The following is a 17018-nucleotide window of genomic DNA, read 5'->3' as shown; positions in this document are numbered from 1 at the left end:
CCGGAACTTTTTGAGGAGGATGAGCAGGGGCAGAAACGGGAACCAGTGAGGAGGCTGTTCCTGGCCCAGGGGACACAGTGGCATCTTGGATTAGGTAAAGGTAGAGATGGGATGGTGAAAAGTTGTCAGATTCAGACAGTGTTTTGAAGATGAGGCTGGTAGAATTTGCTGATATATGGGATGTGGGTCTGCTGTGTGTTATGTTTGAGGTGTGTGGGGGCCTTCCAGGGAGGGTTGGCAGGTGGATTACAGGGGTCAGACTCAGGAGAGAGGTCGGGGTGGGGACAGAACGTGGGAACCTGTCAGCATTCAGGAGGGACGTAGCACATGGGGGCTGCTTGCCTCATCCATTCCCTCAAACTGAGCACTGGAAGCCCTTGGGTGACTCGCAGGCTCCTGGGTCTAAGTCCAGCTCCTCCTGTTACTCCCCCTGACCTTGGGTAGGTTGTTCAGGGTGTTAAATGGGGCATACTGTACCATTTGTGGGGTGGCCCTGGAGATCAAGGCTTAGCAAAAGACCTGGCACAGTGTAGGTACTCAATTAAGATTTTTTTTTTTTTTTAGTGTCAGGTTTATTGAAGTTTAATTTACATTCAGTAAAACTCACCCTTTTAAAATGCACAACTCTTTGATTTTTGGCAAACTCACACTGTCACATCACAACCATCAAGATACAAAACAGTTCCATCACTCCACAAGCTTCCCTTGTGCCCTCTTGTTGGCTACCCCAGACCCTGTGACCTGGTAGTTGATCATTTTTTTGCCACTTTGCCTTTCCCAGAATGTCATATAAATGGAATCATGCATTGTGCATCTCATTGGGTCTGGCTCTTTCACTCAGCTTTTGAGATTCACCCATGTGGTTGCCTGTATCAGGAGTTCATTGCTTAAAAAAAAAAAAAAAACATATATATATATATATATATATATATATCAATTTTAAAAAGTGAATTTAGATAATTCGTTTTCTGAATGCCAAGTGAAGAAAATGATTCAAGTAGGAAAGAGTGATTAACTTTGTCCAGTGGAACAGTTGGGGTGATTCTAAGAGATAATTGGAGAAGAGAGATTGAGCCCTTGAGTATATTTATTTTGTTATTCTTCATTTAAAAAAATAGCCAAAAATACTATTGGGAATATTAGTGAAAAATCGCCACTTCTCATTAATCTTCTAAAAAATAGGTATTTTGGGGGTGATGTAAATGTTCTGGAATTAGAAGTATGGCTGCATAAACAACTTTGTGAATATACTAAAAACCACTGGTGCGTGTACCTTAAAGAGTGAATTACATCTCAATAAAGTATAATGTATGTGTGTGTGTGTGTCTTATGTATGTATGTTCGTATGTGTTTATATATATATAAACACACACACACGTATATATATATTAGTTTGCCAGAGGAGCCATAACAAAGTACTCTACAGACTGGGTGTCTTAAACAATAGAAATTTATTTCTCGCAGTTCTGGAGTCTGGAAGTTCAGGGTCAAGGTGTCAGCAGGGTTAGTTTCCCCCGAGGTCTATCTCCTTGGCTTGCAGACAACCACCTTCTTGCTAAGTCTTCACATGGTCATTTCTCTCTGTCCACACATCCTTGGTATCTCTCTGTGACCTAATCTCCTCTCCCTATGAGGACACTAGTCAGATTGGATTAGGGCCCACCCTAATGTCCTCATTTAAAGACCTTATTTTGAAATACAGTGAGCCTATAAAAATATATATGAGAAATCAGCACTTGGAGGGGATATCACTGATGGATTGATTTCCACCTAAACCTGAATTCCATGTCCTTCTAAACAGCCTCCAGACAGCAACTGCCAGTTGATGAGAGTTGGCACAGAATCAAATCAAACTTCCTAAATCTTTGATCAAAAAACATTCTTAACTGAGATTCTTGAACAAACATGTATCCAAATTTTTCATATTCTTTTGTGCATTCTTCTGGAAATAGGGTCCCTTGCTTTCATCAAATTCTCCAAAGTTAAAAAAAAAAAAACCTTGGGAAATTGAAAACCATGGGTGGAGTCACACGGATGGGAGACTGAGGTCCAGGGGAGGAGTGGCAGAAGGTCTGTCTGACTGCAGTGCTGCAGGGCAGTTCTGGTGCCGACCTCCCAGACTTAGCAGACCCTACGGATTCAGGACACAGTCCCCAGCAACACCACCCCCACTTCCAACATCAGCTAAAGTTCAAAGGTCCCTAGACCACCGACACTCCTGAGCAGCTGGCTGCAAATTCAGGGGTTCCCAGGACCCCTCCCCAAGTTTGATAATTAACTAGCACGACTTACAGGACCCAGGAAAGCACTGTATTGCAATGACAGTTTTATAGAAAGGATGCAAATCAGGACCAGCCAAATGAAGCGACATAAAGGACAAAGTCTGGGAGGGACTGGACGTGGAGCTTCCATCCCCTCTTCCTGTGAAATCAGGCCCCATCACCCTCCCAGCACATCAGTGTGTTCACCAACCAGGCAGCTCCACCGACCCCAGTGTCCACACTTTTACTGGAATCCATTGCTAGCCTTCACTGGATTACTGGCCAAGTGATTGGACTGTCTCCAGCCCCCCTCCCCTCCCTAGAGGTCAAGAGGTCTGGCTGATACCAGCGGCTTGAAGACCAGACAAGCTATATTATACAGCACTGATTCTAAGTGCCCCATTTTTGGTGCAACCTTGTCCAGCTGTAGCAGGCCTGTCTGGGTGGCGGGGGTCTGGGCTGAATGGCAGGCTGAGGGCACTGGGGAGGTCACATTGGCCAGAGGAGGGCTGACAGGGCATGGCGGGTGCAACAGGTACCAGAATCACTCCTTCACATCTCCCGAAGGAAAGGGATGCTGGACCAGGGTTCAGTGTGAGGATGGGTCTGTGGGTGAGGCTGCCCGGGGAGATGCTGAGCTTTTCCTCACAGGGGTATCCAAGCAGTGACACAGGAGACCCTGCCTGGGAGTGAGGCCAAAGGCCAGGCTCTCAGGGCACCACCCCCTCCATCAAGTGGATGAGGCTTTGGTGTCCCTTCTGGCAGCGGGCATCTGTGCCTGACACAGAGCCGAGCTTACAGGGCCAGGGAGGGAGGAGGCACAACCCTGCCTTGGATCACAGTTTCAGGAGCTGGAAAAGCCCTCAGACTACATTTAGACACCCCATCACTTCCTCTCTGCCTTCTTATGGGGAAACGGAAGCCCAGAAAATGTAATGATTTCCCCAAAGGCACTGAACAGGGCTCCCAGCTCCCAGGCCAGAGTGCTTTCTGCGGTCCTGTTGTTTCTTCAGGTATGGATTTATGAGGCCCGTTCCCCTCTGAGCCAGGGCAGGGTTATTATTCCATTTCAGATGAGAAAACAGGCCTGGGGTGGGAGGGGTCCCTCAGCTGGCGAGGCTGCAGGCGAGGAGGAGGGGATGCCTAGTTTGAACTCTGCCCCTCTCGCTGTGTGGTCTTGGGCACGTTACTCACCTTCCCGATGCCTCAGTCTCCTCATCCTGCAAGTGGGATGATGGAAACATCGCCTACCTCAGGGATGTCGGGCGGGTTACCTAATGTGAGGACGGGCTCTGTGGAGTCTGCAGGGATACAGACATTAGTGTAAAGCTGGGTCTGGTCCCTGAGGCCCCGACTCCAGAGTGAAATGGTGTCAGCCAGAAACCTTGGACCTTCCCTACACCAAGATCTTGCCACAGTCAGTCCCGACTGTGTCTACACTTCAAACCAGCTCCGTAGGAAGGCCCCCAGACCACGTGCTCTGACCCTGGCCAGTGGCAGTTATACAGCATCCTGGAACCGAGAGTGAGGGGGTCAGCTCCACCAGGGCAGGACCAGGCTGGTTTCGCTCCTGGCTGGATCCTCAGAGCCCAGCGCAGCCCCCAGATCACACACGTGGGTCAGCAGGACAGCTGCCTGGGAGGCAGAAACCCCAGACCTTGACTGTCCAGAGCCAGGAGCTCCCACTGCACAGATGTGCAGACTGAGGCCCAGGGGGAGAGCTGGGTGGTACCGGGGAGCCCTGGAGGGACCTTGGTGATAGCCCCACTTGTGTTTTGCAGGCCTGAGCTGCTCACCGAAGGAGTCAAAGAGCCCCTCACAGACAGCCAAGGTACCCTGCGCAGGGTCACGGGCCGAGGCGTGGGCCAGGCGTGGGAGGGGTCCCAGGCTTCTGCCATCACCCCTCCTCCTGCTTCCTCTGTCCTGGTCCCGTCTACCCTGGCATCCCCCCATTGCCCTCCCTGCTGGGTTTGCCCCCACCAGATACCACCTCTGTCCCGGGTCCCAGGAGCTGCCTGCTCACCCTGGCTTCTCTCCCCCCCGCCCCCAGAGAGGGATTCCGGGGACCCTCTTGTGGACGAGAGCCTGAAGAGACAGGGCTTTCAAGGTAAGGTTGCAGCTCAGGATGGGGTCCGCAGTCCCAGTGCCATGACCTTGACCTGGCTTGGGTTTGGAGGGCCAGGCTAGGGGTGGGAGGGGCTGGCCGCCAACCTCAGGGCCCCGGGGTCTGAGTGAGGCCGGCGGGCAGCCAGGCAGGGCTGGAGTTTGCCAGCCCCAGTGAGAGGCTCTGCAAGGTGGCTGGGGGTTCGGGGGTACAGGGCGTGGGAGCCGGCCTGCTGTCCATCTGGGGAAGCAGCTGACTGCCCGCTTCGTATTAGGCAGCCTGCCGTGCTTTTAGTGCTTTGAAATCAGAGGAGAGGAGGTCGCGGAGGGCAGGGAGGGCTCTCCCGAGAAGGAGGACTCTGGTTGGGCCAAGGAGGGGTGGGAGGATGTGAGCGTGGAGGAAGAGGCGTGGAAGATGGGGAAACCCTGAGTGCAGGACTGTGGAGAGGGCCGTGAGAAACAGACGCAGGGAGGGGCCAGGGACTGACAGTGGAAGCTCCCTCCCCATAGTGGAGGCTGGTATTACCTTTTGGTTAAGATCAAGTGTGGTGTCAGTACGGGCTGCGGTGGCTGAGAGCAGCTGTCCACGTGCACGTCGGGGCAGCTCTAGGGTGTGGCTGTGAGTCCCCTAGGGTGGGTGCTCCCCATGTGGGCCCTGGGTGGTCAGTGTGACCCAGAGGAGAAAGTAGGGTCAGCCAGACCAGCGGCAGGAAGGGCCGGCCCCTGTGGGTGGAGGAGCCCGGGGAGATGGGACCCAAATCCAAGAGGGGCACCTGCTTACCACCCCCCCAGCCTCTCAACTCCTTCCTGGGCAGCCGGAACTTTCTGGGACGGGGGAGTTCCGTCTCTCACCTCACCCCGAGACCCCTCATACTCAGCCCTCTTAGCAGACTGGGGTCCGACCAGCCAGAGACCCACCCCCTCCCTCCTCCATCCTCCTCCACCTCTGTCTTCCCACAAGGCAGTGCCAGGCTCTCATCTCCCCAAGGCCGGGGGCTTGTCCAGGGGTCTCATGGCAGGTGCTGGCACGCGGGCTCCGTAAGCGATAGCCTCTGGGTGAGTGAGTGACCACTGGGAGCTGCCAGGCCGGCTCCCTGCCTCCGCGGGGCCGTCCTGTCAGCCGAGCTCACGTCCCTGCGCTGCCTCCTGCCTCCTGCCTGACCCTGAGCGAGGCCCCACTCCACCCGCCGGTGACGCAGGAGGCTGCTCCCTTTTGTGGCGTCTCTCACCTCCAGGGCTGGCTCACTGGTGTGGGTTTCAAATGTCAACAGTTAATTTCTGGCTCATTGCTGTTGTCGCGAGAGTGTGCGTCCTTCCGGAAATAACACACGTCTCCGTCAAGAAGTTAGTGCTGGAGGACTCCAAGGTGCCCAGTCCACGGAGCTGATAATTGCCTGAGAAGGAGTTCCCCATAGTTAGGAAATCATATTCCTTTAAAGTCACCAGGTGCCTTTTCATTTAACAGCCCAAATCCGTAATTGTTTTTCACTTTGCAGAAAATTATGATGCCAGACTCTCACGGATAGACATTGCCAACACGCTGAGGGAACAAGTCCAGGATCTGTTCAATAAGAAATACGGTGAGCCCGGGACACCCTGGTGGGAGGGAAGAGAGGCAGGAGCATCCCGGTTCTGTCCGTGGTCTCCTCTGGGAAGACCACTCACCTGCATACAAATATGTCTTGAGCACTTACTGTGTGCCAGGCACTGGGGAAAAGGCAGTGAAGAAAACACGCAGTCTCATGGGGACTTCTCTGGTGGTCCAGTGGTTAAGACTGCGCTTCCACTGCAGGGGCTGTGGGTTCGACCCCTGGTCGGGGAGCTAAGGTCCCACATGCCAAAAACAAACAAACAAACAAGAAAACCATGCAGTCCCTGCCCTTGGGGGACCCTGCAGACCAGTGACATGAGACCAACATTGAGCAGCTCTACCCAGAATCCAGTGACAGTGAGGCGTTGTCCCATGATTATGCAGGAAAAGAGCAGGCTGCTCAAGAGAAAACAGCTTTCCTTAGATGGGAAGCCAGGGAAGGGCTCTTGGAAGAAAGAACTGAACGATGGGTAATCAGCAGAGTGTGAAGGAAGGGCATTCTGGCTGAGGTAATGGCATGTGCAAAGGCCCTGAGGCTTGTCTTAAGAAGGAACCAAGGGAATTCCCTGGCAGTCCAGTGGTTAGGACTTGGTGCTTTCACTGCCGTGGGCCCTGGTCAGGGAACTAAGATCCTACAAACCATACGGTGCAGCCAAAAAATTAAAAAAAAAAAATATATATATATATATATATATATATATATATATATACACATATACATATGTATATATATGTAGGTAGATAGATAGATATAAGAAGGAGCCAAAATCCGAAGCATAGGGCTTCCCTGGTGGCGCAGTGGTTGAGAGTCCGCCTGCCGATGCAGGGGACACGGTTTCGTGCCCCGGTCTGGGAAGATCCCACATGCCGCAGAGCGGCTGGGCCTGTGAGCCATGGCCGCTGAACCTGCGCGTCCGGAGCCTGTGCTCCACAACGGGAGAGGCCACAACAGTGAGAGGCCCACGTACCGAAAAAAAAAAAAAAAATCCGAAGCATAAGGGCAGGCACTGGGGGAGAGGAGGGCCCTGCGGAGCTGGCCAGAAGACACATCTAGTTGTCCAGGGCCTTGGAGGGAACCATGATATCGGGTTTGTATTTTGGGAGGATTGAAGTAAATGAAGCAGCCTTGCACTTTTAAAGTGTCTTCCTGGCTGCTGTGAGGAAAGTGAGTGGCTGTGGGAGGGTGGGAGTGGACACTGGGAGACCAGCCCAGAGGCTGGAGCGGTATTTAGGCGAGAGTGATGATGGCTTGGGCAGGCCCTGGCGGGGATGCTGCAGGAAACCAGATGGAGTGAGATGTGCTTCAGAGGGAGAATCGCTGGCGCAGATTGATGGGGGCAGCGGGAGGAGTGGGGGCATCCAGCTGCGTCCTGCCTCGAGGAAGACAAGCTGTATCTGTTAAGGTGCTTTTTGGTCTCAAGTAACAAAAACAAACTGGCTTCAACCGTTAAGGGGGTTAATTGGCTGATGATTCAGTTACTATGACTTCACAACAGATCACCCGAAAACGTGGTTGCCTAAAATAGCCATGATCATGTATTATCTCTGAGGGTGTCAGGACTTTGGGAGCAAGCTGAGCTGGGCAGCTGTCACTCACGGTCTGTCCTGGGGTTGCAGGCAGAAGGCGGATGAAGCTGGGGTCATCTGGACAGCATCCTCACTCACATGTCTGACGCCTGGGCTGGGGAAAGAGCTGGTGCTGGAACAGCTGGGCCCCTCAAGCATCTTTCTCAGTTTCTGTGTGACCCCTCTACTTGGGCCTTCTGGCATAGCAACTCCATGGTAGCTGGATTTCCTGCTTGTTGGTCAGGGCTCCTGAGTGTCCTGAGAGAGAGAGCCAGGTAGAAGCCATGTTGCCTTTTATGACCCAGCCTCAGAGGTTGTGCAGTGTCCCCTCTGCCATACTGCATTGGTCAAAGCAGTTACAAAGTTCCACCCAAGTGTAAGAGGAGGGTATATAGACCCCCTTCTCTATGGGGAGTGTCGATGTTACACTATAAGAGGAGCATGTGGGATGGGAGAAAGATTGGTGCCGCTGTCTTTGGACAGTACAATTAGCCATAACTCAGGAAATCCAGCAGTAGGGTGGCTTTCAGGATTAGCTGGATCCAGCAGCTCAGGGAATGAACTTGATGTCCTTCCACTGTGTCAGAATCATCTCAGGCTGACTTCCTGCTTGCTAGCAGAATGACCACGGCAGGTCCAGACATCCCATCCAGGGAGAGAGCTGGCTTTTCCACAGGCTCTCTCAGGAAAGCCTGATAGTTTCCCAGAATTCCCTGGGCCCTCCCCTGTTTCTCATGGATCCCCACTGAGTCACATGTCCAGTCTTTACCCAATCCCCATGGCAGAGAAATGCCACGTGCTCATCGGCTTAGGCCTGGGTTACCCAGACCTGTCACCATGACAAGGGGGAGGAGTGGGGAGCACAGAGCTGCCAGAGACAGGTGGATACCCAAACTGCCAGCCAGGGAGAAGGGGCAGCGCCCTCGCTGAGCGGGGAAGTTTGAAGAGGGGAGATGATGGGCTCCATTTGGATATGTTGAGTCTGAAGGGTGAGTGGAGATGTCTCACAGGCAGGCAGAGAGACAAGTCTGCTGGTCAGGAGAGGTGTCCGGATGGGCTGCAAAAATTAGACCGTAGGCGCAGAGGAGACACCCCTAGGGGTGCAAAGAGAGCAGAAAGAGGACCCGTGCAGAAAGCTAAGGAGCCCTGGGTTCAGAGGTGAAGTCCAGGAAGGGGAGGAGTGGCCAGAAAGGGGAAACCAAGAAAGTGAGGCATCATGGACGCCAAGGACAGGGCTTCAAGGAGGGGAGAGTGGTCATCTGTGTTGGATTTTGCCAAAAGAGAGCAAATATCTTCTGCGTTGGGCAACACAGAGGCCGTCAATCATTTTAGGAAGAGCCCTTTTGGGGGCAAGGAGTGAGGAAGTAGAGATGGCAGTGTCCCCATTCATGGATTATGGGTATAAGTACATTTCTGTCTGCAGCAAAGTCAGGATAAAGAATTTAAAACAGGCTGGAAATCCATAGAAGCAGAAAGTGGATTAGTTTGGTTGCCAGGGCACAGAGGGAGGGAGTGAGGTGTGACTGCTAATGGGGATGGGGTTTCTTTTTGGGGTGATGAAAACGCTCTGGAGTTAGATAGTGGTGATGATTTCACAACCTCCTGAGTACACTAAAAACCACTGGATTGTTTAAGATGGTAAATGTTATGGTATGTGAATTACATCTCAGTTAAATAAAGCCAAACAAACAAGCTGAAGCAATGGCACGAAGCCAGGGGTGACATGAAGGCTCAGCCATTCTGTACTTGCTAGATGCAGGGCATGCATCAAGCTCTGAGTTTCCTAGGAGCCAGAGCAAAAAGGGAAATGAGGCCAGTTATACCATTCCCAGTGTCCACGAGATAAAAATTAGTTTATTGCCCAGAAAAAGTTCAGCTACTTCTCCTAGTGCAAAGACGTGCAGAGATTTCTGCAACACATCTTTGTAAAGGGGCATCCTGTGACACTGAGGAGTGTCCAGCCCTCCGTCCAGGAGGGGGCTCCCATGGTGCACCCCACCTAAGTCAGAGAGCCATGGACGTTCACATCAGCCTGACAGCAGGCAGCAGGCCTTGGCCTAGAGTGGATCAGCAGTGGACTCAGGGCCGCTCCCAGGCTGTGAGACAAAGTACAGTCACTGGGATGGACATGCCACAGCCCTCTGCAGAGGGGATTGGCGACAGGAATGAGGCCGAGCCCCAGCTGTGGAAAGAGAGCCCTGAGGTCTGAGCCGCACCCTGGCTGGCCTCCCTGCTCCCAGACGCGATCTGCCCTTTTAGGCCAGGCCGATCCTGAACCAGGGTGAGGCACAGCCTGTGGGGCTGATGGAGGGTCAGGCGTTGTAGGGAGGGGCCATTGTAGGGAAGACGGCTTTCAGATTCTCAAGCTGTGAGGCCTCTGACGTTAGCCCCTGCCCTCTCCCAGCAGCCATAGCCACACGTCCCCTGGCCACTCCTCAGCCTGCGCTGGGCACACGCCCACACCCCCGACCCCCTAGGGCCCCTGCTTCCCAGTCCCTCACTGACTGTGCCTTTCTGCAGTGCTACACGACAGCCCCCCACTGTACCCCCCTGTGCACGGGGTGTATCACACTCGTGCATGGAGCACCCCCTGGCTGCCAACAACCCACCAGCCCCGCCTCTGGCTCCTGACGACACCTCCTCTGTCCCTCTCGTCTGCAGGGGAAGCCTTGGGCATCAAGTACCCGGTCCAGGTCCCCTACAAGAGGATCAAGAGTAACCCCGGCTCGGTGATCATCGAGGGGCTGCCCCCCGGGATCCCTTTCCGAAAGCCCTGCACCTTTGGCTCCCAGAACCTGGAGAGGATCCTTGCGGTGGCTGACAAGATCAAGTTCACCGTCACCAGGTACTCAGGGGAAGGGAGACAAGAGGCGAGGCTACCACCGGAGGGAGCTCGCACCACAGACCCTTGGCCTTTCCTTCGGGTGGACCTGCCCTCCATGGACAAGGCAGCTCTTCCAGCACCACCCTGGGCCCTGGGGGTTGGAGGAAGGGGGACTGCAGGCCAGCCAGGGTGCAGGGAGCCCCACAGAGGTAAGACTAGCTCCCCTGCCCCCCAGCTGCCATAGCGGGGGCAGCCTTCATGGGCCCCATCTACCTGCTGCGGCACCTGCTCACTGCATTCCTTCCTCATCCCCTGGAAGAGGCGTTTGGCCCGTGTCAGAGCAGAGGAAACCGAGACTAGTGATTTGCCCCAGGCCACAGAGCTAGCTGGGTGGAGCCAGCGGGGCAGAGCCAGCGGGAGAACCTGCTTGGCCTGGTGCACAGCCACCCTGCCGCATCGTCCCAGGGTCCCCAGGGTCCCATGCACACGAAGCACCGGGCATCTTGTTAAAAATGCAGATTCTGCTTCAGCAGGTCTGGGGTGGGTCCCACGCATTCCTCACAAGCTCCCAGGCCCTCCCCTGACACCCCCATCTCTGTTTCTCTTCCAGGCCTTTTCAAGGACTCATCCCAAAGCCTGGTAAGAGGCGCTGGCTATGGGGGGGCCACTTGGCACAGGGGTGGGCCATGGTGCTGGGGGCCAGAGGCCGGAGTGGAGCTCACCGTGGCGCACCGGTTCCAGGGCCCTGGAGTGGGAGCCCCCGCCCTCCTGTTGTCCCGCCTCCCTGGGCTCTGGCCCCAGCAGGGAGGAGGAAGGCCAAGCTGGAACCTGGCCCCGGTTCCTGGGACAGAGAAAGGGGTGGTGGGGTGGCACTGGTGACTTCTAAGCCTGGGATGGGGGTTCAGGAGGGAGGGGCCTGGCCGGGTCAGTGCCCCCCACTTCCCCTAATGCAGGGGCCTTGGTGAGCAGATGAGGTTGATGGGGTGGGTTCCTAACCTCAGAGGGAGGGGTGTCTGCAGGGGAACCTGCGAGCTTGGCAGTGGGATGTGGGTGAGTGCTTACCCGCTTCGTAAAATGCCTCTCCTGGCCCCATTTCAAGGCATCCACCCACCCCCCCCACACCATCCCCCAGGCTATGTCCTGGCCCTCCCAAACCCTGAATGAGCAGGGGCTGTCCCTGCGGGGGGTGACATGACCACCTGGTCAGCACTCACGGCTGGCCGGGCCGTCAAGGAGGCAGCTGCATACGCAGACCCCAGAGCCTGCGCGTGGAGACACGAGTTCTGCCGCCTCTGCCCTCCTCCCGCGCGGGGTCACTGGCAGCCCTGGGCCCTTGGGGAGGCTGCGCTGGGAACAGAGAAATCCTGCAGGACAGGAATCCAATTTCACAGTCGCGGTCTCATCCACTTCACTCCTCACCCACCTCTGTGCGCACTGACCCTGCCACCTATAGCTGTTCACTCCCTGCGCCCAGGCCTGGCTCGGTGGGCTTCTGGGGAAAGGGCGACCTGGAGGGGGGCCAGACTCACTGAGGGGGGTAGCAGTGTGGCAGGTGCTGTCGGGCTGCAGGGACCCCAAGGAGGAGGAACAGAGGAAGGGGTGCTTGGGAGGGTTTCCTGGAGAGGAAGGCTCTCGTGGGGCCTCGGGGGAGAGCAGGACTTGGAGGGCCTAGAGGAGAGGGAGGGAGAGGCAGGCAGTCAGCTGGGGAAGCAGCAGGGGTCCAAGGCCTACACCCAAAGTGTGTTTCCAGAACTCTCGGAGGTGTGAAAGCAGTCGGATGATGTTAGTAAGGTAGAGATGGTGAAGATGAGAGCAGCAAAGCGCAGCAGTGGTGGCCCCGGCGGAAACCTTGCCAGGAGATGACTGGCTGTCAGACCCTGTGCTGACCGCTTCACGTGGGTCCATTTTACACATGTTTCCGGCGGTCCTTCCTCCTAGGGCTGGGCAGTGGTCTGGGTACTGTGGTTACAGACAGAGGAGGCATCTCATTTACTCCTCACACCTGTGAGGCTGGTGCCAGAGCCTGACCTTCTGGGGAAAACTGAGCCTCGCATTTCAGCAATGTGCCCACGTCACACAGCTAGCAAGTGGCCTGGCCGGCCTCTAGGCCCGTGATCTGGAGCACTTCGCCCCCGTGGACAGGTAGGCCTGTGCTTCTGGGGGCTGCAGGACAGAACAGGGGTACGAGGGCTCAGGTGCTCGTGAGAACATCACAGGCCCGGGGACCCTCTTCTCATTGGCCATGGGGGGCAGGACACACGTCCCCTGGTGCCACCTGGGGCCCCTGGTCCATCCCTGCTCTCTGACAGGCCACTCAGCCCTCTGTGGACCTGCCTTGCTCCAGGACTGTGGTGGGCAGCCTGTGGTCCACTCGCCTGCCCCGCAGCAGGGGCCCCGTGACCCTGTTAGCCCTGTGCCACTGAGTCAGCTTTAAGCCACTGCCCGTCCCGACTTCACTTTCTGCCCAGGTTGGTGTCAGAGCCTGGCAGTGTCCGTCCTCTTCACATGAGCGGCAGCAGGAAGGATGGCCGGGCCTCCCTCTGCTGATGGAGAGGAGAAACACGGCGAGGCAGTCCGCCGGCCTCCCCCTGTGCACCCTGTGATCCCCAGCCCCTCCTACCCAGAAGGAAGGGCCCCATGGAGGCCTGAAAATATAGCTGCTCCAGGGGTATGCACATATTTTAACGAGTTTGAAAAGCAAGAAATACACGTGATCGTATGCTGGGCTGTGAGTTCAGCGCTTTGCCTATCACCTTTTTTTGTCCCCTTTTTACGGATGAAGAAACTGAGGCCAAGGGAACTTCAGTGACTTGCCTGGGACGCCCAACCTGTAGTGGAGGAAGTGTTGGTTCCACACCTGGCTCTCTGCTCCGTCAGGGAGGCCCACTGATGCCAGGCGGGCGGCATGTAATTCAGAGCAGCCACCAAATAGCGGAGTGTCGGGCTTTGGGGAGAAACACTGGGGGGCGGAGAGGCAGCCAGCAGCCATCGCCCCCTTCTGGGGGGGTGACCTCTTCCACTGACCACGGCTCGCCCTCCAGCAAGGGGGGCTCGACAGCTCATCTTCCTGTTCGAACAGCTTCTTGAATCTCAGCCATGACCCCAGGGTGGCCATCCGCCCCCCATTTTTCTGTGCCAGTCTGTCCACCCACCCATCGGCCTTCCCTGTGGCCCCCCTGTGTGCAGAGAGGGCCCTTGGAAATGCTTTCTCTGCCCACGTGGTATGGGAGAGAGGGTGGCAGGCTGCCTAGAAGAAGAGATGGGCACCTGGCCCTGGCCCCAGGCCTCAGGGATGGAACTGCCAGCGCCTTTCCAGGCATTGGCGCTCTGGGCCGGGTGTCAGCCTGGAGGGACCGGGGCAGATGGGCTGGCAGGCCAGCTGTGTGCTTCCTAACGCCATTTGTCACGCTGGGCTGGGAAGGTGTCCAGACTCACAGGGGCCTCCGAGGGTTCACCAGAGGTCGCTGGGTGCTGTTCCTGTCCCAGAAAGGGCTGCTCCCAAACTGTCCATTAGACAGTCGCTGAAGGCTGATGCGGGCTAGCTCCTGGGGTTCCGAGGTGAATTGGAGCAGGAGGTCAGGTCTCTGGGGAAGGCGGAACGTTGGCAGGTGCCGTAGCCTGGAGAAAGGTAGGCTGTACCTGTGCGCGTGGAGGGGTGGCAGATGATGTGCTTTAGGATTGGGGGCCGAGGTGGTGTGGGGGCCGTGGGAGAGCACAGGCTGGTGCTCAGACACACCCAGCTTGAAACCCCAGACGGCTCTTACTAACCCTGTGACTCGGGGCTCATTATTTCACATCTCTGAGCCTCCACTTCCTCATCGGTGAGATGGAGATGGTCATATCTGCCTCCCCAGGTGATCTGAATGAATGAAGGGTGGGCATTGGTGGGTGAGCCATGGAGGACGGTTTTCCCCCTGCTGATGCTCGAGAGAGATGTTTGTGAAGCCCTCAGCCCTGGGCCAGCTGTGATAGGAAGGACTCAGCCAATGGGGTTGGCAGTTGTTACTGTTATTCCTGGGGGTTGGGAAGGCTTCCTGGAGGAGGTGACATTAAGCTGGGCCTTGGAGTTGAGCAGAAGGCTGTGTGGTTCTAACACAGGGCACAGCCTAAGTGAGGGCACAGAGCGGGTGTCTGACTAAACCAGGCTCAATCCCAGGGGCCTGAGTGAGTGAGGCCTGGGCGAGGTGCACACCACTGGAAGCTCCTTGCCACCTGGCCAGGCTGCTCTCCACCTCACCCACCTGCCTGCAGCAGCACTGAGTTAAATTAGGGACACTGGGCCAGGGGCCAGAGAGGCAGGTGGCTGGGAACAGTCTCTGCCCTCAGCAGCACCAAGTCAAGGTGGGTCTCTCCCCAGACCCAGAGGGGCCCGAGGCTGTGTAAACCCAGGACAGCAAAGGGGGCTGTTCATGATATGTTGGGAAAGATCAGTGGTGACTAAGGAAGGAGAGGCCCTCCGCCCAGGTAGCTGGTGTAGCAACAGCTGTAGAACATTCTAGTAGGTCGGGAAACACGAATACATACCCATGGTGGAAATCTGGAAAATATAGAGATCTCACTGCCCAGATGGCTGTTTATTTTTACGATGATACCTTTCTTCCAGATTTTTCCCCAAGCTTATTAATTGTATATCTCGTCCTTTCCATAAATTTACATACACACACGCTTAAACATAAGCATTTTCCCATGTCTTTAAGACACTTTACAATGGTCTGTCATCAGGGTGCATCATAGTTATATAACAGCCCTGTCCCCCAAGAATGGACATTAGGGCAACTTCTCACACCGTGGATACCTAACATCCACATCAGGCTGATGATTTGCTGATTACCAAGCCTTCCCATACCAGCACATTTGATCTGCCCCAATAACCAGTCCTACAGGAAGAAACAGGCTCAGAGAGGTTAAGGAACTCGCCGAAGGTCACACAGCATGTGCCCAGGCTTTCCCCACCCCCGACCTTTCATCCACACTGGGTAGGTCTTTGCTGCCCCCTTCTGGCTATCAGCATCTATAACATTAGTCCTGCCTGTCTAGCCCTTAAGGCTCATAATCCTTTGAGTTCATTTCTTTGCACAACAACAATAAAAAGATTATTTAATGCCTGTTGTACGCCAAGCAAGATCTGGGAATACAAAATAGGAAAAAAATCTCTACCTCCCATGGTGTTTATATTCTAATAGGGGAGACAGGTAAATAAGAACAAATCGTATCATATTCAATACTGACAAGTGCCATGGAGACACACACAAAAGATAGGACTGTCAAGAGCACAATTTTAGAGAGGCCACCAGAAGTTAAGGCCTGAATGAAGACAGGGTATAAGCCATGTAGAAATCTAGGTCGATGATCAGGGAACTAAGATCCCATATGCCGTGGGGCAGCTAAGCCTGCGTGCCACAACTACTGAGCTCGCGCACCTCAACTAGAGCCCCCGTGCCACAAACTACAGAGCCCACGTGCCCTGGAGCCCACACGCCACAACTAGAGAAGAGAAAACCCACACGCCACAACTAGAGAAGAGAAAACCCACACGCCACAACTAGAGAGAAGCCCGCGCACCACAACGAAGAGCCCGTGCCGCAACGAAAGATCCCTTGTGCCTCAATGAAGATCCTGCGTGTTGCAACTAGGACCCAGTGCAGCCAGAAATAAATTAACTAAATAAATAAGTGTTTAAAAAAAAAGAAAGAAATCTAGGTCGAGACATCCAGGGAGAAGAGTTGTCAGTGCAAAGGCCCTGGGGCCCTGGACATATTTTGAAAGTAGGGCCAACAGGATTGCTGAGAGTGAATGTGGAGAGGGGGAAAGAGAGAGATCAAGGATGGCATCAAGGGACTTCCCTGGTGGCCCAGTGGTTAGGACTGCATGCTTCCACTGCAAGGGACATGGGTTTGATCCCTGGTCGGGGAACTAAGATCCCGCAAGCCACATGGTGTGGCAACAAAAAAACCCAAAACAAAACAGGATAGCGTCAAGATTTTGTCCCAAGCAGCTGGAGAGGGAAAGGGAGGTGAGGATCCGAGTGGTGGGCAAATTTGACACCCAAGCGGACAGGTTAGGAAGGCAGTTGGATCTACAAATCAGAGAGATCCCCACTGAGGGGTATAGCTTAGGGATAGAGCATTTGACTACAGAGAGAGTCCCCCTGGAGACATGCAGTCGGGAGCCATTCTGTATTTCATGCATTTTAGTCATGAAATTGGATCACAGTGGGGTTCCGCATGGATAGTCAGGGGACTATCCATGGGGGGACTGGGGACTCAAGGGTCCAAGGATGAACCCTGGGGCCCTCCAGCATTTAGAGCTGAGGAGAGACAAGTGAACCCCCAGAGAGTGTGATGTCCTGGAAGCTAAGTGAGAAACCGTTGAAGAAGGAGAGTGATCACCTGGGCCCAGTGCTGCTGCAAGGTCAGGTTCAGACCTGAGATGGGACTGTGGGATGGAGCAGCCCAGAGGTCCAAGGATAGCACGGTCAAGAGCAGTTTTGTGGGCTTCCCCGGTGGCGCAGTGGTTAAGAATCTACCTGCCAATTCAGGGGACACGGGTTCAAGCCCTGGTTCGGGAAGATCCCACATGCTGCAGAGCAACTAAGCCCATGCGCCACGACTACTGAGCCTGCACTCTAGAGCCCGTGTGCCACAACTACTGAAGCCTGCGCGTCTAGAGCCCG

At 55.0% G+C, this 17018-nt stretch overlaps 1 protein-coding gene across 3 annotated transcripts in view; it reads left to right on the top strand.

Moving 5' to 3' along the window:
• The window catches only part of GTF2IRD1 (GTF2I repeat domain containing 1), a gene marked incomplete at its 5' end in the record, with an annotated part of 79150 nt that overhangs the window by 36503 nt on the left and 25629 nt on the right, over positions 1-17018 (top strand). For 2 of the 3 annotated variants that reach the window (XM_079720057.1, XM_079720055.1), the window contains 5 exons: positions 4043-4092; positions 4312-4368; positions 5861-5944; positions 10183-10366; positions 10956-10984. In XM_079720057.1, the coding sequence (XP_079576183.1) occupies positions 4043-4092; positions 4312-4368; positions 5861-5944; positions 10183-10366; positions 10956-10984 (404 nt within the window). Of the gene's footprint in view, positions 1-4042; positions 4093-4269; positions 4369-5860; positions 5945-10182; positions 10367-10955; positions 10985-17018 lie in introns of all 3 variants that reach the window. The other variant, XM_079720056.1, reaches the window with a different exon arrangement.

The sequence above is a fragment of the Hyperoodon ampullatus genome, assembly GCF_949752795.1.
Source record: "Hyperoodon ampullatus genome assembly, chromosome: 14".
Classification (NCBI taxonomy): Eukaryota; Metazoa; Chordata; class Mammalia; order Artiodactyla; family Ziphiidae; genus Hyperoodon; species Hyperoodon ampullatus.
The sequence above is the reverse complement of the archived record's forward strand: the minus strand, read 5'-3'. Positions and strand labels throughout refer to the sequence as shown.